The 22,117-nt window shown below is 39.9% G+C and overlaps 1 protein-coding gene across 2 annotated transcripts in view; it reads right to left on the bottom strand.

Annotated features, from left to right (window-relative positions):
- ADAMTS14 (ADAM metallopeptidase with thrombospondin type 1 motif 14) overlaps positions 1-22,117 on the bottom strand; it is a 278,768-nt gene that overhangs the window by 173,051 nt on the left and 83,600 nt on the right. For both annotated transcript variants that reach the window (XM_040362329.1, XM_040362330.1), the window contains 2 exons: positions 5,588-5,671; positions 2,163-2,319 (listed from right to left, as the gene is read on the bottom strand). In XM_040362329.1, coding sequence (XP_040218263.1) covers positions 2,163-2,319; positions 5,588-5,671 — 241 coding nt within the window. The remainder of the gene's footprint in view (positions 1-2,162; positions 2,320-5,587; positions 5,672-22,117) is intronic.

Raw genomic sequence — 22,117 nt, 5'->3', positions numbered from 1 at the left:
TCGGCAAGAAAGCTCTGCCACCAAGTTTCTTGATGGATTCTGTCGAGGAAAAAGGTTGTGTGTACGAGGCCGAACTGTTTTTTTAAACCATTAACTTGATGAGTTTAGTTCTGCTTTAACCACTTGTTGACCAGCCACTGTCATTATATGGCGGCAGATCGGCTCTCCCGTGCAAATCACCATTCCTGTATGGTGGCTCACGCAGTTGCAGGTGGGCTGACTCAATTGCCGTTCTGACAGGGGACATGTCAGAGATCTTCTGTTCCCAGTGATCTCTGTCATGTCCCAGCGAGCCCCCCCTACAGTTAGAACACACCCAGGGAACATGCTTAACCCCTTGATCGTCCCTAGTGTTAACCCCTTTCCTGCCAGTGCAATTTTTACATTGATAAGTGCATTATTATAGTACTGATCAATGTAATAATGTTACTGGTCCTCAAAAAGTGTCATTTGGGGTCAGCAATGTTGCACTCCTGCTAAAAATCGCAGGTTGATGCCATTACTTGTAAAAAAACAATAAAAGAAATTATAAAAGTCCCTAAATCTATCCCATCGTTTGTAGTCGTGATAACATTTGCGTGAAACCAATCAATATACGATTATTGCGTTTTTTTCCCCCAAAAATATGTAGAAGAATATATATCGGCCTAATCTGATGAATAAATTAATAAATAAAAGCAACAAATGGAATGGCCATTAAGGGGGCAAATCCTTCCAGGGCTCAAGTGGTTAAACTGTTGTTGTTCTTCCCAGTTTGTTGTTTTAATTATAGTTAGAAGGCCATTACTTTGTTTGTTTTTTTATTTTTATTTCTGTAATATGCTTTTTATTAACAGTGTGTGCTGTAAACTCCAAGCAAACCTGTGCTTTGCTTAAGGTGGGAAAATGTAATGTCCCCCTACCCAGTGTACTCTTTTTGTCTTTACTTTCCCACCATTCCATGCAGCCACAGGAAGAACAGAAAATAATCCTTCAGATATAAATGAGCATGTGAATCACTCCCTGTGACAGTGCTAGGCCAATTACAGTGCTGTTGCATGGGGGATGACCATAGTTCAGTGTACGCTATAACTAGAAGCTTACATAGAGTGGCTTATTTTACTCCCAGTTGCTGATCAGAGTAGTGGTGGAGCAACAGACAGCAATACAAATTTGTCAGAGGTGTTTACATTTACCAACAACAAAAGTTTTAATTAGAGTTGCCACCTCGTCCCTTTAAAACCAAACACATACTAATTACACAGGTTCTGTGGCTGATTAAGGTGGTAATTAAACTCACTTTGAGCCTTACCTGCATTAAATTAGCCTCAGAACCTGTGTAATTCATATGTGTTCGGGTTTAAAGGGATGAGGTGGCAACCCTAGGTTCACATCGCAATGCGGTGCTGAAAAGGCATGTTCCATGCTCATTACCTGCACTGCCTTTGTGATCTGCTGAAAGTGCCAATACATTGTTATGGGCACCCCTAAATGCAGATCACATTAGGTTTGTGGGCATCTGATCATATGGTATCACAGTACTATGCGATTTGGTGCAGCACATTCAAAGTAGTGCATGCACTACTTTTTTTGCACTCCAGTGCGATTTGCAGTCCATGAAAATGAATGGGCTGTCAAATTGCACTGCAGGAGAAGGCACAGAAATTGCACAGGAACGCGGACCAACCAAACCAGCACCTAAACACATGAATAACAATAAGTGTTTCAGTAGCCAGCATGATGTGGCCAATTAAACTGCAATAACACAGACACCCTGACAGACAGAAACACAAATATAAAGACTGGCCTGTTGTGACATTTATACACACATATTACCTGGTTTTACACGTAAAAAATAAATAATAATGCAGGTGTAGTGCTTGAACTAAGAAAAATCTAGTAAAAATAATTTTAAAAATATACTTTTTTAAATGTACCATTTGTTTGTAAATCAATTAAAAGTGATGTGATGAATAATGAAAGTCTCTCTTTTAGCCAAACAATTTTCTTTAGTAGGTTATATACATGTCAACAAGACACACACAAAGTAATTTAGCTGGCCAACCAAACTGATCTATAACTAGCCTACAAGTATCTGCACAAACAGATTAGCAATTGGTTATGTTCTCATGCTCAACCAGCATGCTGCACATACCTGGTTGACATCATACAAAATACAGTACCTTGCATACCTGCAGGACCAAAATCTTGCCTGGTGAGAAACACAGCATGATCATGGTGCTCAGCATGATCTGGATCTGAACGTTGCTGGGAATGGGCCCAACGACAAACTTGTTCAAGGCTCCTTGATGGGTTTCCACGTTCTATAAGGCTGATGGACTGCAGAAAAAGTACGACAATCAGATCACATTAGATAAATGTCCAAACTTTGTATATTTTAAAATAAAGAAGCATAGTTATTTAGTAACAGCAAGCATTGAAATAAGCATAATTAAAGGGTGGGTAACTTGAAGTGAATCCTAATTTGGAGCAGCACCAAAAATGCCATATGTTTCGAGAGCATCTAGTTAAATAGGGTTTGGGGTTTTAGGGCAGCTACAACTGAGAAAAAACAGCACCCTCTAACCTATTCTAAGCTGAAAATTCCCTCCCCACCTTCATCCCAAACACACACACTAGACATGTGCACTACCGTTTAGTTTAGTTTTCATTCTATTCAGATTTTTTTTTTCAGTTTATCAGGTCATTCGTTATGATCGACATTCGTTAATTTGGTCATTTCTAACGGTGACTGCATTCGTATTCGGTCTGTTCCATTCATTTACATGCAACATTCGTTTCTTCAGATAATTCATAACTTCTGATGCATTTGTATTTGTTATGTTCACCAACAGTTACTTTAACAAAATTTGAAAGGAAATTCTGATAAAAATGTAAATCTAATCTATCCCAAATTAGCTGTTATGGCACAGAGACCTGAATAGAAGAATTACTGACTTAAGCTATTTTACCTAAAATTTCATAGTTTATAATAATAAATAATGATAAAAACTATAATAGTTAATAATTTAATTATAATAGAAAATGAGAAAAACGAAATTATCCGAATGTAATCGATTCGTTAAACTCGTAGGTTGAATCGTTTTTCGTTCTTTTGCATTTTTGTATTTTTGTTCTTTTAGATTTTTGTTATTTTTCGGGTTTTCGTTCTTTTGGGTTTTCGTTCTGACAATTTGTTTTCTTATGCATTCATCAAAAGAGAGTATTTCGTTCATTCGTATGTTTCCGAATGAACGAATATGCCGAATTTCACCCGAAAACTAATTTTATAACAAAACAAAGTGCTCATGTCTCACACACACACACACACACACACAAATCCCTGTGCTTACCTGTTTCTGATGGTGGCGGCCTTCTCTGGTGTTTACAGCCTTCTGTACAAAATCTTCATTGCTGCCTGTGCTATAACTTCCTTAAACTTGAATGAAACTCAACAGTATCTCCAGGTTTGGTCCCATTCAAATTGATAGAAAGTCACTTTGCTGGCTCATGTAGTACTAGCAAAGTTTTTGTGCAGAAGGCTATGAAAAACAGAGGAGGCTGCCCTTGAGAAAAGGTAAGTACCTGGGTTTGGGGGTGATTGGACGCGGGAGTTTGGACTTTTTCATTAATAAAGATAGACTTGTCCTTTAGTGCCCAATCACACCATGTCCATCGGACTGCATTGGCTTGCACTGCTCAATACAGGCCCAATGCAAGAACAAGCTGAAATCTAATGGTGTGTGTGTGTAATTAGTGTGCACTGAGTGAAAATTATATTTAAATGCATGTGCCACAACACATGTTAAGGAAAGAAAAATAACATAGTTGGGTTCTTGCTGTGAACAACAAACTTGCACATCAATGCAACCCTTTATAAAAAAAATACACATCTATGCAACACAAAATGGTTGATTTACTAAAGGCAAAGAGACTGTGCAGTTGCTCCAGAGATTAGTAAATGAGGTAAAGCCTCACTTTGCAAAGAATACCCAATCATGTGCAAGTAAATTTAAAAAAAATGCATTTTTGCTTGCACATGATTGATTGATGGAAGTCAGCAGAGCTTCTGCTCATTTACTAAGCTCTGGAGCAACTGCAAAGTGCACAGTCTATTTGCCTTTGGTAAATCAACCCCAATGCATTACAAAATAGATCAGTGCATGCTAAATAAAATGGAAGTGGTGTGAATCCAGCCTTAAATATTCTATTAAGCATACTGCTAAATAATATTGCTACTAATAGAAAAAAAAAAAACTTGTAATTGCGTAATTGATTTCCAAGAGCAGGGGTCTTCAAACTATGGCCCTCCAGTTGTTCAGGAACTACAATTCCCATCATGCCTAGTCATGTCTGTGAATGTCAGTGTTTTACAATGCCTCATGGGAAGTGTAGTTCCACCACAGCTGGAGGGTCGTAGTTTGAAGATCCCTGCCCAAGAGGAATGAATTTGGATAGCCATCAGATGACAAATATTGGACTTATAACTTAGTATCATCTTCTGCTAAGTCTGTCAGTGTCAAAATGTAAAACAACGATCACTATGAGTGTGGCCATTTTGAAAGATTGCTCTCAGCCTTCATTAAGCCCTTTGCTAAAGAATATAAATTTCAACATTGTTTCAATCAGCTCTATGAAGCTGGCCTTGCTACACAGTTGACCGGTTTGATCTAATATAATAAAAATGTAAAATACTATAACATTGCATTATATGACACATGAATCAAACTGCCAAAAAAGTAGAAACGCAATGTTAAAAAAAGAGGGGAAAGCACTGTGATCTTAAAATGTCAAAAAGCATAAGTAAGCAGTGCAGCTCAGAGGTTGGGGTAACCAAAATACATTATTAAGCAGGAAGTCATTTTATCTTTAAGAAAGCTTTTTAAAATACAAAATAAAAACACATCACTCAAAGGCAGGTTTAATGGCATATAATCATTGTGTGTTGTGTAAAGTTGCTATCTCCAAAAGTACAGAGGTAAACATAAAGAACTAAAACGTTTTATGGTCTACATCACATAAATGAAGCAGACTTTACCAGAGAGAGACAAGATCAGACTGGTACTTAGCAACACAGCAATAGAGGACTAAATGTTTAAACAGAATAACCACTTCAAAATATTTTCACACTGACATGCTACTGCTTTGATCTAGATCCCTTTGAATATTGGGAGAACAAATTGTATTTAGTATGAAATTTGTAACTGTCTGAAAATGGAATAATGAGTAAAAAAAACAAAAAAAAAACGGCTGTGTAACTGGTCAGATGTAGCTATCGCAAAGCTAGATTCCACCATGAAAAGCATCGGACATCGGTGGCCCATACATATTCAGTTTCCAATGGCCTCACTTTTTATTAGCACCCCATTATATCAATGAAAAGTTACACAAACTGCTAGAATATGTACCCTCATAGTTTCTTTTTCACTTTAAAATACTTGACATAAAAACAAAACATTAAGGTTGATTATTTTATGTAATTATATTGAACATTTTTAAATCTACCGGTAAATATATTGTTGATATCTATTTTAATAGGTTAATACATCAGCATTGTTTTTTCACAGCACATTATTATTTTTTAACATCCATTCTCTGAATTTCTTACCTGTCTGTACCCTACCATAATTATACGGACCAATACTATGTTGATGTGAACCCCCAAAGATTCGTCATGGTAAATTTCATCTACCTGTAACAAAAATGTATGTATTTCTTTTAATTGAAAATGGCAAAATCTTGACATTTGCTGAAATAATCAAATACAAAATATATTGAATCTTTTATATTTTACATTCCTAGTACTTATAAGGAAGATTTGAAAGCAAGCCTTCCTGGAAATATATACAAAAATGGATCTCCATTCTGATCCCAAAGCCAACGTGGTTGCGCTAAATATATAACAGGTGGCTCATTCACTTACAAGCCTGCCATGCAAAATACATCAGTACCTGAGATTCTTTCTGGAGGGAATTATTTTACATATCTTATATACTCATATAAATGCAATGCTCATTCTTGTAAGTATGCATATTGTATTAGGAGTAATTGCCTATGATAAATAATTCATAAATAGTATATAACTTTAATATTGAAGTGTACCTTTAGAGATTCTAATCTTTGTATAGTGACATCATAGTACAATATAATGCATTTCCAGTTTCCTACAAGTCAGCTTTTTGCCCCAAAACCAAGAGCACAAAATCTCGACACACTCTGCTACACAAATACCATATTCATCAAAGACACAGTTCCCCTTGTTTGCCATTTGCCTATTATTGTGATAGGCAACTTCATTGACCAATAAAGAGACAGCAGAAAGACCTGTTCTATTTTCCTGTTGAAATAAGTATTTTCATAAGGAAGCACCTAGGTTTCCAAATTCCCAGGTTGCTCTTCTAAAAAACAAGTAAAGCAGAAAAATAAACCTTTATTGCCACCTGTCTACCAGCAATATGACCACCAGATTGTGCACAAAGGACCAAGGCAGGACATAAGCAACCATCCAACAGGATCCCTAAAGACGTTTGTATTACTCAATGAGTACCGTACAACAATAATAACATTTATCACAATTTATTACAATCAAACAAATTCAAACATGATACTGCTTAAAAAAAAGCTTAAAAGCAGATATACACAATGATGAAAATCTGCTCACAGCTACAGCCCGTATGATATAATGTTTATAATCCATTATACTGCATGGGTTGGTTACAATGCACTATATCATTGAGGCCATGTTATGACCTTAACCTGGCCATACCGATGCTTTCAAGCAAAGTCAGATTAAAACAAAGCACACATTTATGCTTTGTACACACGACTTGTTTTCACGACGAGAAAACTGCAATTTTTTATATTGGTCGTGAAAACCGGTCGTGTGTATGCTCCCTAGCGGTTTTCTCGTAAAAAAAAATGCCTGCAAAAAAATTAAAACCAGCTCTTTTTTTTGCTCGTCGTGTTTCTCGTCAGCTTTTTTCTGGTCGAGAAAAACGGTCGTGTGTATGCTTTTCTGAGGGGGAAAAACATGCATGCTCAGAATCAAGTATGCAGCCCAAAAGCAGCGCAAAGGGTGGTGCCATTTGAAAGGAACTTCCCCTTTATAGTCCCTTCGTACGTGTTGTACGTCACCGCGCTTTGGTCAGACATTTTTTTTGCATGAACGTGTGTATGCAAGTCAGGCTGGAGAGGAATCACCTTGGGAAAAACTTCGTTTTTTTTTCCTGCCGAGAAAAATGGTCGTGTGTACGGCCCCGTACACATGGCCGAGAAACTCGACGGGCAAAACACATCGTTTTGCTCGTCGAGTTCCTTGTTCGGCTGTCAAAAAACTCGTCGAGCCAAATGTTCCCATTGCTCGACGAGTTTCCCGACGGGTTTCTCGGCGAAAAGTGTACACACAACCGGTTTTCTCGGCAGAATACGTCTCCCATCGAGTTTCTTGCTGAATTCTGCTGAGAAAACCGGTCGTGTGTACGGGGCCTCAGAGGCATAGGAATTAGCATTATAATTAGCATACCACAGCAATGTGAGTTACAAATGTGCTTACCACTCTGCCGCTTTGCAGATTACTAAGTAAAATGGAAGTGGATAGTGGCGCCCCAACGAATATTAAAGGAAACCTGTTATGAACATGTGGGCCACCATTGCTGACTTTCCATTCTAAAAATGCAAGCTGCCTAGCTTCCACACTCATCTAATGGCTGGCACTTTTTTGCATCACTGACCTATAATAGGTATGCAGATTAGGGTTGCTGACTTTAATCTGACTTTGCTTAGTGTATATGGTCATTAGATTAGTGATTTCAAATACTAAAGCCAGAAAGAGCTAGGTCACTGGCGTTTTAAAAGAAAATCAGCAATGGAAGCCTACATGTTTCAGTATCAACATTCGAACTTTAGATCAGTTTTTTGGTTGGATGTAAGCATACTCTCAAAAAATGCATATATGTGAATATACAAACACCCCCACACACATACTGTATGTATTTCTTTTATGGTTAAGGAAAAAACATTAGATGTTGTTTTTTTCTTTTGCTGCTCCAGTACTGAGAAGCAGCCTATATAAGCTGTTAGCTGTGCATTTCGCCAGTAACACTTTAGAGGAGTTTTATTCTGTCTCTCTAGACACAGTGTTAGGAATCCAAAGCTGTATGTGAAGAAGAGAGAAAAGCTAGCAATATGGTATCCCCCTTCCTTTCCGGATTAGGGTATCACATAACCCAGTGACTTTGCCTTTTCATTCCAAGAACATAGTTCCAATTGTGCTCTAGGTGGATGAGGGATGAAGCTGCCTTGAAAGATGTTAACGCCAAATAAAGAAACATATATCAGAGGGGAGACTGTTTGAAGAGTCTCCATAGATACATAAATATACAAACCTGCAGTCCTTTCCCTTTTCTAGCACTTGGTTTAACAGACATTTGCAAGCTTTCCTGAGGCCTGAATGGAAACTGAACAGAAACCTAGTCCATGTAGTATTTCACTTAAAAACTAGTCAAAAGTACTTTTTAAATCATCGTAAGATGAAGCAGAGTAGGGGACTAAGAAGGAAATGGATACAAATAGGTAAAACACATAGGTTTCTTTATTTAGAATCATTCAGTAGTCACAATACAGGTTATATACAGGTTGTGTCTGCAATTAAAATACGAAAAATTAGAAGTAAAACTCTTGTTCCTGTCATGTACTGTATATATATCTTTAAGATCACATCTATCAAAGATTCCCAATATTGACCTGGGGAAAGGTTTGTCCATCCTTCAATTCAGGCAAAAATCCTACCTGTGTTCTAATATCAAAGATATCTGGTACAAAATACAAATTTTTATTGTAATTCCACCATGGGACCACTACATCATTTCCAAGCACTTTTAAACACTACTATTGTTGAAAATATCTCATCAATATTTGTCCTAAATTAGAACAGATGAAAAAGATAGCGTGTTTCACAAATGAAAAAGGACATTAAAATGTATTATAGATATTGTACTTATATAGCACCGTCAATTTACATAGCGCTTTACATATATATTGTACATTCACATCAGTCCCTGCCCTCAAGGAGCTTACAGTATAAGTCCCCATACACATACTAAGGACAATATAAACAGAAGCCAATTAACCTACCAGCATGTCTTTGGAGTGTGGGAGGAAACCGGAGTACATGATGGTCTGCTCATTTAAACTATTATGTATATAGTTACTCTAGACCTTATAAGAAAATGTATGTATGTATGTATGTATATATATATATATATATATATATATATATATATATATATATATATATATATACACACACACATATCGTATTTATTGCATTTTCCCCTGAAAATAGGGGGTAAATTGCGGGTGTGTGTTATACACCGATAGTGTACCTTGGAAGGTAAGAAGGGGGACGAACATAGCCAGAATTTACGAGCCGTCATCTCCTGTTCGGCTTTCACATGGCTCTCACGTCACACACACAGTCCCGCCTCTCCCACTATCATTGGACCAGTGTTTTGTGTATCACAGGAGCTGGTCCAATGCCGATGGCGGAGGTGGGACTGTGTGTGTGTGACTGCTGAGTTAGAGCCGAACAGCCAGAATTCACGAGCCGTCATCTCCTGTTCGGCTCTCACTTGTCTCTCACATCACACACACAGTCCCGCTTCCGCCACTGGCATTGGACCAGTGTTCTGTCTGTCACAGGAGCTGGTCCAATGCCGATGTTGGAGGTGGGACTGTGTGTGTCTGTGTGACTGCCAGTGCCTAGTGAGAGCCGAACAGGAGATGACGGCTCTGTGATTTCATGCTCTGTCCAGGCTGCATTTATGGTGAGGCTGCATTGAGGCTAAAAAGGGGCATTGATAAAGCTGCATGATGAGATGGACATTGATAAGGCTGCATGATGAGATGGGCATTAATCAGGCCACATTGATCAGGCTGCAGATGGGCACTGACCCTTATTTTAATTAGTTGTTTAGTTAAAAAAAAAAAATTCTGAAACTTCCCTCTTAAAATGTAGGTGTGTGTTATACGCCTTTGCATGTTATACGTCGGCGTTAAGGTAAAGCTAGTTTTAGCAGTGCTTTTTGGGCGCTATCTCGGCGCTTTTAACCATCACTAACGGCTGAAGAAGGGGTTAAACGAGCCCGCATTTGGGCGCTTCTAAAGCGATTTTCAGGTGCTACGGATCCTTAGATGTGGCGGCTGCATTCGTTTTCGTTTCTTTTTTGCTTTAGACTTTTTCCCCCCTGTTTTTACCTAGTAATCTGGCCAATAACACACCTCCTGTAATAAAGTGTCCCCACTCTGGATGAAAGAACACAGGGGCACCTTTGGACAACAGCATTGTCAGTCTAGGGGGAGGAGAGTGTTAGATATACTAGCAGATTTAGATACGCTAACAAATTGAAGCCAAACCCCAGTGTACACTACAGTTACAGAGGCAGTTACAGCAACTTTTTTTTTCTTTTGGGATAAAGGTTTTACATGAATACATAAAAGCTAATCCTTGTAAGTATCCCTGTCAGTGGTAAATGGTTTGACCCAACACTCTAACTGCTACATCTGCAGGGGAGTTTGTTCTGTTTAAAAACAGCAAACTTGCTGGCCAGATTGCCAGGTAAAAACAAAGGAGAGAAAAGAAAACAAGAAAACTAAGAATTAGTACGCTGCAATATAAAACATGTTTGCTTTTGGGTTTATTACTTTTTAAGCTAAGATTAACACCACAACATTCCCTTGCACTATGTGATGCACAAGCCATCTGGGGTTTGTGAAAAGTTTAACTAAATAGACACAATTTATTAATAATGTTACCCTGTAATTTTTGCCATCCAAAGTAACAATCTTGTGAATGCCCAACCCACTTAAAATCCCTGCACTAGTCCATTGCTTTTTAATCCTAAACCTGTAATAGCACATGTTTTGAGTTTACATAGGGTATATGATGGCTACTATCCATTGACAGTGACAGTGTTCAGGCATAAGACACAGCACTGATTCATGGGAGGAGTCCACATAATCCCATATTCCTAAATCACTATGTGACTATTTCAGTTTTCTGTTGTGTAATAAATTCTAATTGGCTATTATTGGCAATCACACTTTTAAATATTGCATTGTGATTAAATAAGCCAGTGTGTGATAAATTATGACAACCCCCAGTTAAAGTGGAACTGAACCCTCCTATCCTTTACAGCCAATAAAGCTGCCATTGCCATACAGTTGTGATCAGTTAAGACACTGGCAATTTGATGGTTTCACCGTTCAATTGAGAGCATAAGCATCTGTGACAATTATCTTTCAAGGCATATCTGTTTTTTAAACATAGTTAAATCAAGGTGTCTAGTTCTGCTTTTATAGCTTCTTCATTAAAAGAGTATAAAAGCCAAATCTCAAACGGGTCACAGGAATGCAGAATGAAATGCACTCCCGTGACACGTTTTCAGCAGTTAGCAGGCTGAAGTCTGCTGTTGGCTGATGTCAAAGGGCCAGTCCAAGCTTGGGCAAGATCACGACAAAAAAAGTCGGGATCTGCCCACAACCCTGGAGCGCCACCTAACTCAAACTCTCAGCCTGACAGTCACCAGCTCTCTGCTCACCTTATGCCGCGTACACACAATCAGTCCATCCGATGAGAACGGACCAATGGACCTTTTTCATCGGTTAACCGATGAAGCTGACTGATGGTCCATCGCGCCTACACACCATTGGTTAAAAAAACAATTGTGTCAGAACGCGGTGACGTAAAACACAACAAAGTGCTTAAAAAAACGAAGTTCAATGCTTCCAAGCATGCGTCGTCTTGATTCTGAGCATGCGTGGATTTTTAACTGATGGTTGTGCCTACTAACAATCGTTTTTTCCCCATCGGTTAGAAAACCATTGGTTAAATTTAAAGCAAGTTGGCTTTTAAACCGATGGTTAAATAACCTATGGGGCCCACACACGATCAGTTTTGACCGATGAAAACGGTCCATCAGATCGTTGTCCTCTGTTTAACCTATCGTGTGTACGAGGCCTTAGAGGACTCTGAGGACTGAGCGATCAGAGCTCTTTGATCGCTCGGTTCCCAGTCTTAGGCCTCGTATACACGACCGGACATGTCCGCTGAAACTGGTCCGCCGACCAGTTTCAGCGGACAGATCCGATCGTGTGTACAGGCTAGCGGACAGATTTCCAGCGGACAAATGTTTCTTAGCATGCTAAGAAACATGCTCGCTGGAAAGCTGTCCGGCGGACATGTCCGCTGGTTAGTACGTGTAACCAGCGGACCGAAATCCTGCGCATGCGTCGAATTGATTCGATGCATGTGTGGAAGCATTAAACTCGTGCGAGAGAGAACGTCGGTGTCGTCTACGTCACCGCGTTCTCTGTCCGCGCGGATTTCGGTTTGATGGTGTGTACAGCCATCAGACCGAAATCTCAGAGCAGACATGTCCGATGAAAACGGTCCGCGGACCGTTATCATCGGACATGTCCGCTGGTGTGTACGAGGCCTTAGAGCTGGTGGGGGACCGATGCTGCATCCACCTAGGTCAGTAGGATTTTGAAAAAATAAACTTCTCTTAACAAAACTACACATTTCCCTCAACAGTATTTTCTTTTCTAGATGTATTTGCTGATAAAATATTTAATATTCTTTAATGTCAATTGTTTATGTACAATACATACATCTACCAGCTTTTGACAGCCAAAATACAGAGAATGGAAAGGGGGGTAACTAGTGCTGACTGCAGAAGTGTGTGCGGTCATAAATTTAGCGCTTGCTATTATTTTTACAGAGATCATGAGTAACTGAGCTAAAGGTTTTATGTCAACAGTTACAATGCAGGTTTGCAGTAGCTGGGGAAAAAAGCATAGTAAATGTGTTATTTTAACAGACCCACCACTGTTCATTTTTTGTCCGGGTTCATATTTGCCTTAAACTTTCCCTGCAAGGACCTCTATCCTCTGAGAAGCTGAAATGAAACAACCTTTGTGTCTTGATGAGAAAAACACCTGCAGGTTACGGTTTCCCAGAGGGGGTATCGGCTATAAGAAATAATAAAACAGCCAAATTCCTGCTCAGAGCACAACAATGATGGGTTAATGCTTTCAATGGTAGCAGAGTCTCCACTAGAAGATATGACACAGTTCACACAAGTGCATTAAGCCTAGAAACTCCTACAAAGGAGTCATGCTGCAAGTAAGTGACTGGCGCTGGTTCAAGTGCAGACGGAGCCAGCTGTTATGGAACTTGACACTGTTTTGACCTGAAACGCCTTCAGGAATCTTACTTACCGCATACAATTAAGTAACCAAAACAAAAATATAATGAAGTGATTATGAGCAAGATAATGCATAAGTAAATATCTTGAAAATTATAAAAGAGATGCATAAATCTGGCAAGGTACACCAAGTTGCCAACTAATGCTCCTGTAACCAACACCTCAGGATATTTGTTAATTATGTCAACCTAATTTCTTTTGAGATCATTTTAAAGGATAATTTGGAAAAAATCTTTCCATCAAACTGAATCTCTAGTTGTAAATAATCATATTCAACTGGACTTGTTTTGTAGTCCTGAAGGTATTTCTTAGCTGTTTTAACATAAGAGAACCAATCCAGTCCAATTGAATGTGACTAACTACTTCTAGATCCTCATTTTATTGTGGCAGGTGAGGCTAGGAGTTTGCAATCAATGTCACCTCAATGACAGACTGACTGCTCACATGTAATCATACATGGAGCATTTGCCTACATGCTTCCTGTCTGCAGCTGATCCCAAACATCTGGCTGTACCCACGGCAGCAAAAATATGTGAACCGGGGCAGCACAGTAGTTTAATGATTACTTTTGCCTTGCAGCTTTTGGGCCCTAAATTTGATTCCCAACCACAACTCTACCTGCAAAGAGTTTGTATGTTCTCCCTGTGCTTGTCTGGCTTTCTTCCTGCACTCCCAAGACATACTGGTAGGGTAATTGACTTCTGCCTAAACTGGCCTCAGTATGTGAATGCTTGTGAGGTGGGGACTTTAGATTTTAAACTCCTTCAGGGCAAGGACTGATGTGAATGTGCAATATATGCAAAGGGCTGCATAAATTGTTGGTGCTATATAAATACCTGTAATAAATCTGGACTTTAAAGGGGTTGTAATTAGGGTTGTCCAGATACCGATACCAGTATCGGTATCGGGACCGATACCGAGTATTTGCAGGAGTACTCGTACTCGCGCAAATACCCCCGATACCTAAATAGAATACTTCCCCCCCCCTTTCCCCCCCGCCGCTGCCGCCGCATCAAGGGACATGGCTAGAGGGACATTGCTGCATATGTGAGGGACATGGTTGCATATGTGAGGGACATGGCTAGAGGGACATGGCTGCATATGTGAGGGACATGGCTAGAGGGACATTGCTGCATATGTGAGGGACATGGCTAGAGGGACATTGCTGCATATGTGAGGGACATGGCTAGAGGGACATGGCTAAAGGGACATGGCTGCATATGTGAGGGACATGGCTAGAGGGACATGGCTGCATATGTGAGGGACATGGCTAGAGGGACATGGCTGCATATGTGGGGGACATGGCTGCATTTGGGGACACATTTAAAAAAAGTATCGGTATTCGGTATCGGCGACTACTTGAAAAAAAGTATCGGTACTTGTACTCGGTCCTAAAAAAGTGGTATCGGGACAACCCTAGTTGTAATGGTTATTTTTTAATTTTTTAAATAGGTTCCTTTAAGCTAGTGCATTGTTGGTTCACTTACCTTTTCCATCTGATTTCCCTTCTAAACGTTTTTTTTCTTTATCTGAATTTCACACTTCCTGTTTCTCCTCAGTAAGCTTGCCACCATCATCCGATCGTAGTCAACCAGAACAGCTTACTGAGGAGGAACAGGAAGTGAGAAATTCAGACAAAGAAAACAAAGAAAAAAAACATTTAGAAGGGGAATTAGAAGGAAAAGGTTACTGAACCAACAATGCACTAGCTTAAAGGGGTTGTAAAGGAAACATTTTTTTTTCATAATAAGCATCCTTTACCTGCAGATATTCCTCTTTTCACTTCCTCATTGTTCATTTTTTCCTCAGAAGTTGCTCTATTTCTTCTCTGTTCTGTTCACTTCCTGCTTGTCTGATTGTTACTGACCACCGTGAAGGGAGGCTTTACTGCGGTGGTCAGTAACGTGCTCACCCCCTCCTGGGAACCACATCTGTGTGGCAGGACGCTCTATACGTGTTAGAGACTTCAAGGAGGTGTGAATTACTGGGCGTGCCGCAATTCATACTGGGAAATGTAGTTCTTACATGAACAAACGATGCAAACCAGGAAGTGAATGAGAGAACAGAAACTAGAATGCCGGAGGTGATATAGATGAAGGAATTTAAACGTTATTTACTAGTTTTTTAACAGAATCATTACACTATTCTGTCTGTCTACTTTGCAGACATTAATTTTAGGCAACATTTTTTTTCCTTTAGTGACCCTTTAAATAAAGGAACCTACAGTATTTAGAAAATATAAAACAAACCTTTACAACCCCTTTAAGGCAAAACGTTTACAAATCTCTTATTTTATTTTATTGCACTGGATATTTTCTATCCCTTTTATAAGAATAACAACATTGCCTAATTTATAATGTATATTTGGATGTTTTATATCTTTAAAGATAAAAGGAAAATGATGTAGTTAAAATACATGTGGAGGTAACAAATGGAAAGCAAAAGTATATTGAGCTGCATGTTTAGGAGAAAAGAGCTTGAGGTTTCATCATGAATTTACAATCCAGGGTTTCATACAGACTCTGAATACAATTGGTAACTGGAGATATGCCAATGAAAATGGAATACACAGCTCTCTGTTCCCCATTAGTCCCTCTGGGTCCTAAGTGTTTTTTAGGAACAAATGTGCCCTGTTCAACAGCACTGCAACATAAAGTACTAGGAAATGAAGCAGAGTCATGTTTGCCTTGTTTAAAAAGCTGGACCTAGACATATTAGTCAGGAAATGACAGTGCCTCTGTTAGAATGACTCTGTTTAGTTGGTGTTTGTAAACATACTAAAGGAACAAGCGGATAGTTAACACAATTACCAAGTGTGAGAACAAGAAGGCTACAAGTCAGTGGATATGCTAGAGCTTACAGTATCCTATCCAGGCTGAAGTCAGGTTCTTAAAGGGGAACTGACCTCTAGAAACAGCCTGCAAGAAGCCAGGAAGCATGCAAAGGACTTGTCCCAGTAGGGATGAGCTTGGATTTTGCTAGAGTTCTGATTAGAACCCATGTTTAACTGAACCCAGGAGAAAGCTGTCAGCGCCGGGCCAATCAGTGGTGGGCAGGGGATTCCTCGCTCCACACACAAAGAGGTGGGGATTGTGACACAATTGACTTAATATGGCCATATGGAAATAAGAGAATCCCCCAATTGACCTGGCACTAACAGCTACCCACCTTTTGGGTTCAGACCAAACCCAAGCTTATCCATAGTTCCCAGTATTGCCTGTGCTCTCTTGCATCTGATCTTCTCTCCATTACTGATTTGCCATGCATTGTTCTGTACAGTTGTTTTTTGTGAAGGTGACAACCTTGGTAGAGGCAGGTTTTGCTTTGTTATGTCAGAGCCTCATGCAAAGAGAACAGTGAGCAGCACACAGGTAATATCACCAGATTTCACTCCAAATCTTCTGAAACTAATAGTCAAAAGCAGCAGTGCCTTCTGTCACTTTAAGGCTCCATTCACACCTAGGCGACAAAACGCCCGACGCCCGACGCTCGATATACGCTGGAGGGGCGAATTTCCATTGCTGTCTATGAGATGGTTCACATCTCACGCCGAACGCCAAAACGCCTGCCGCCTGAAAACAAGTCCCGGACCCTTTTTTTCAGGGTCGGCCATAGACAGCAATGGAAATGATTTGTGAAAAAAAAAAAAAAAGTTACACAAATCGCGGCAAAATACGACGCATACGCGGCGTTACAATGTGAATGCAGCCTAACTTCTATGTTACTTACAACTCTTCCTTCTGTAGAAGTCCCCCAAGGTTCTGACCTTGGACTCCTCCTATTCTCTCCTGTACACCTCTAATCTGAGTCAGCTAATAACCTTCCATGGCTTCATTCATCCTCGGGTATCACAAATTTAATAACTGACAAACCAGTATTAATGTAATACCACTTCCTCAAATTTAGAATTCCCGAAATTGAGCTTATTTATCCCTCCCCTCCACTCTCCCCTTTGCCTCCTCCCCCGACTTCTCAATTGAGCTCAATGGAGCAACTTTGTGCCAGGGTGCTAGTTGTAATCCTGGACTCTGATTTCTTCTTTTGGTTCCAAATGTAATCGCTATCCAAATCTTGCAGCCTAAAGCCTTTGTAACATCTCCAAAATTTGCACCTAAACCAACATCATCACAAAGCTACTAATGCACACCCTTGTTCTCTTTTGCATCAACTATTGCAACTTCCTCATTGGTGGTCTTCTGTTACATAGACTATTCCACTTCAGTCTGACATGAATGCTGCTGTCGGACTTCACCACCTTACTAACCACTCAGTGTCCACTGCCCCTCCCTGTCAATCCCTTCACTTGCTCATTAAACAAAATGCTAGCATACAAAGTCATCCACAACTCTGTCCCAAGATACATTATCAACCTATTGCCAAAATAACACCCAAATTATCCCTTTCCCTCCTCCCAAGACCTCTTGCTCTTTAAACAGTGATTGTAAAGTCTTTTTTTTTTCATTAAAAATAACAAACATGTTATACACACCTCCTCTGTGCAGTGGATTTGCACAGAGTAGCCCAGATCATCCAATGGCACCGCGCTGCTGTCTCAGCCAATGAGGAGGGGAGTCCCTGGGCAGCCGAGACATTGCTACAACATGGATCGCTGGATCTATATGGACCTCAGGTAAGTATTAGGGGGGCTGAGCGGGGCTACTGCACACAGAAGGCCTTTTATCTTAATGTATAATGCATTAGGATAAAAAACCTTCTGACTTTACAATCACTTTAACCCCCTCATCTTCTCCTCCCATGCTCACTCCATGACTTTTCTAGAGCCTCTCCCATTGTCTGGAACTCCTACACCAATTTGTCCAACTACTGTATCTCCTACTTTGCTCGCCTTTAGACAATCCCTGAAAATACATTTCTTCAGTCAGGCCTATTCTGACCCCACCTTATAAACTGTACATCTACTTTTCATCTCCATTACCTTTTGTATCCATTGACCCTCTCTTGTAGATTGTAAACTCTTATAAGCAGAGCCCTCTAAATCCTCTTGTATTGGATTGTATTGTAACTGTACTGTTTCCTTTATTTTTGTAAACAGCTTCTCAAACTATTGGTGGAAAAATTTGGAACATTTCAAGGCACTATAGAAACTACTGGACCCAGGTAGTTGCATTATAGTCTCATCTTATGGGTGTACAAAGAATTATATTTCCTCTTATTTCTTTTTTTAATCAGTGCTAATCTCACCACCTTGGAATGAATTACACAGGTGGGCATGTGGAAAAAAAACTTTAAACTGTAATTTTTGGAGAATAATCTGGCAATTTACCCTTGTGCCTCAAGGCAAGACTATTAATGGCATTGATAATTAATAATATATATATATGCTGAAATTGCTGCACCTGTTTTTTAGCTCTGTTTACCTAAAGGAATTACACTGCTCTGATAATAAGATTATATAAAACCAGTTCACAAAGTTTATAATCTCTGTAAAACCTTTATTAAACAAGCATGTATGCTGAAGGAAAAGCCTGCTGTCACAGGGCTCAGCCAGTGGAATGGCTCTGGCACATGGCTTATGACTAGACCAATGTAAAGCTCAAATCCACAAGCAAAAAGGGAGTACCCCCATCCTGAAAACCACACCCAGCCCATGTTATGAGACTGCTGGACTCTGTAACAGCTCAATTTTAATAAGCCTTTTTCAAAATTGCTCCCAATATGTGCAGTTCATCAGCTTGCCCTGGTAATATAAACTTATTTGAAATGATCAGGTGTCCTGTATCCTTTTGTTTTTCAGCTGCATTCACACTTCTGCACCACATGAAAATCCAGACCCATCATTAAAGCCTTTTGCATAGTCCTCCACTAGATTTAAGATTCTGGGCACAAGAAAGTGCAAATATTTAGGCTGGGTTCACACTATTGCAAATCCAATTTACAATAGCAGGAGATTTTTACTGGCTCTCTATAGAGCTGGTTTACATATCTCTGCTGTGGCTTGGGTGCAAATTTGGACAGGAGCCCTGTGCGTCTTTTTGGTCCATCTCAAGTTCCGAATTCAGCCAAAACTTTCGGGCTGAAATAGGACCTGAAATTGTAAAAAAGGGGACACACTGGACCCCTGCTGTGAGCCACATACGAAGATAGTGTGAACCCAGCCTTAAAGTGATTGTAATTGATCACCTTGTAAAACAACCCATCAGTTCAAAATAGAAATGAAAGATAGAAAAATGTTTATAGATATAAAAACATTATAAATCCTTTTCCCCCCTTTTTTAATAAATGATCACATTCCCTCTGTTCTCAGCTGCATAAAAGCTGGGGGCAGGCGAAGCAGCAGTATACTGAGCTTGCCAGTGAATGATTGTGCAGCGGGGGGCGTGTCAGGACAAGTCTGATCATTGAAGGAGAGCACACTGAATTCCCAGAATAGCTAGATAACTGACCAGGATTGGTTCTCCTGCTTAGTGTGGTCAGTTTCTAATAGGACAATCAGTTGGACTAGCAGGAACACCAGGGATTTCATACAAAGAGAATATGATACTTTCTCATACCGATACATGGTACAGAAGGCACAGATCAGGAATATGAAGTGTTGTGGTCCTCTCAACCTCCCCTAACCAGGTGGCTATAATCTTTCAGGGCTTCAGGGTTTTTTAGAGCTGAGGGATTGTCAAAGGTACTCATCAAGAGTGACAGTTATGCCCACCCTTTCTGCTCTCCTCCTCCATTCATAGAATTTGTACTATAGCTTTCATATATGAAAAAATATATATGAGAGGAAGTGTGATTATATGGGATTATCCTTGCACCAAATACAAGTCTGCAATATTTAAGTGCACTTAAAAGCAGAATATTTTATTACAAGCATAGAACATGAATGGAAGAGGTGGAGGAACTTTCATTCATCTGCTCATCCTCCATTCATAGATAGCTTTTTATTCATGCCTGATCAACATCACTTTTGCAACAATATAAAAAATAAAAATGAATAGATTAATCATTCAATTTACATGTACAGTAGTGCTCTTTACGTGTATGTTAAGTATCACCCTTAGTAGAAACACTAATCAAAACAGTTTTTCACTGCTGAAGACATATTTCACACTTTTCAGCTTGTGAGGGGTCCCATATGTTTTGCTAACTGCTTGCATGTTTTGTGCTATTTGATTAAATACATCCTTTGTGTTTAGGTGGCTGGGGTGCAACCAGCAGACTTCTGGAACATGCGTTTAGTGGTCCATTGTTATATCTGTAGGTATAAACTCAAATGTACAACTTTTCTGAGCTACAGAATATATTTACTGCATCACAGCCATTATGCTAGGCCCATTTAAAATGCTATTTTAGCAAAGAAAGTGACAATAAAAAGTGATAATGGTCTGGCTGACAACGGTGACTAAGGCTGGCCATACATGAGTCGAATTCTAAAATAATTTTCTTTCAGCATTTTCACACCATTAGTTGCAGAAACTGTTGATTTTCGTGCGCCCATCGAATTTCAGTGATTGAGCATGTTGTTAATTCTTTGAAAAATTAAATTCTTTGAAAAATGAACAAATTTATAATCAATGATGGGAGAATCGTGCGAGAAATATAATCAAAAAAGAAGCTGTGACCTGGAAACAAAAGAAGATTCCCGGCCACAAAAATTATGCAGCAATGTGAGATGAAATTGAATTCTTGGTTGGTCGAAATTCGAATTCAATGGTGGCACCATTGGATCACAAAAAGCACAGCATTTCTGATTATCAAAAGAAAATTAGTTTGGAATTCGACCCATGTACAGTATGGCCTGCATAAGAACAGTGCTGAAATGCAGGCATCTGTGTTAATGTTCAGATCAGATGTTGTGTTCTTGTGGAGCCCCTTGAAGCCCAGGCTGTATGCAGGGCCTCAATTTCTAAATCCTACTAAGCCCCATCCCCTGTCATTCATTTGACAAAAGCTAGAGCCTCTATTGATCACTGAGATTCTGGAATTTCTTTACATCTGACAGGGTATAGATTAGCGTCAATGTTTTGGAGCCTAATCTCAAGCTGGGTTTAAACTGAGAACCCATGCACTGTACAGCATGGGTCTAGGATCCAAGGAAGTTCACAGGGATTCATTTAATTTCATTTAATAATTGTTGTTACCTCAACTGTTTTTAGACCAGGTCAGGTTCAATTTATGTAAAAACACACACAACTGTCCTTTCAGCATGCTGTATTGCTGCCATTTTCTCCCATAATTGGGTCTCTTGTGTGTTTGAGGAGCTTGTAGAGTTTGAGGAGCTTGTAATAAATTAACATAGAACAGAAAAAAAAGTCAGGCTTAATTAAGCACACCAAAACATATATATTTAGGAACAAATGGAAAACATGTGTCAGACTGAAAATAATAGAGGGATCCAAAAAGTTTGACACTACTTTTTCAGGTGTCTGTGATAGTGAGCTCTTGTAGATTACCAATTTGGAGTTCCCCAGGGATTCCTCACCAGGGCTCCTGATGGTTGGGATGGACTTGCAGCAAGTTGGAACCAACATGCAGACCCCCTGGTATGCAAAGCTGAGGATGTCGAGTCAACCGTGTGTGCAGACTACAAGGTCAGGAGACAGAAGCAGTGCAGTGTTTTGGCCCAGGCCTAAGGCAGCACTTTATGGGGGCGGCAAAAAAGCCAACCCCCACACAAAAAAAGGACCCGCACCCTCCTCCCGGCTGCCGCAGGAAGGGCAACCATCAGGGGAGTACAGCTGAATCCCGGAGCCCAGTGCCACAACAAGTTCCGGCACTGAGTTCCAGTAACACAGAGGTGTGCTAGTGTGGGCACCTGGGACATCTGCCACCCGGAGTCCCACAATCGGTGATCGGCTTTCCATAGCAGCCGACACCTCTCTCCCCACTGACAGCTGCACACACTCCTAGGCTCCTCC

The sequence above is a fragment of the Rana temporaria genome, chromosome 8, assembly GCF_905171775.1.
Source record: "Rana temporaria chromosome 8, aRanTem1.1, whole genome shotgun sequence".
In the NCBI taxonomy this organism is placed as follows: domain Eukaryota; kingdom Metazoa; phylum Chordata; class Amphibia; order Anura; family Ranidae; genus Rana; species Rana temporaria.
Note: the sequence above shows the minus strand (reverse complement) of the source record. Positions and strands in the feature narration are given on the sequence as shown.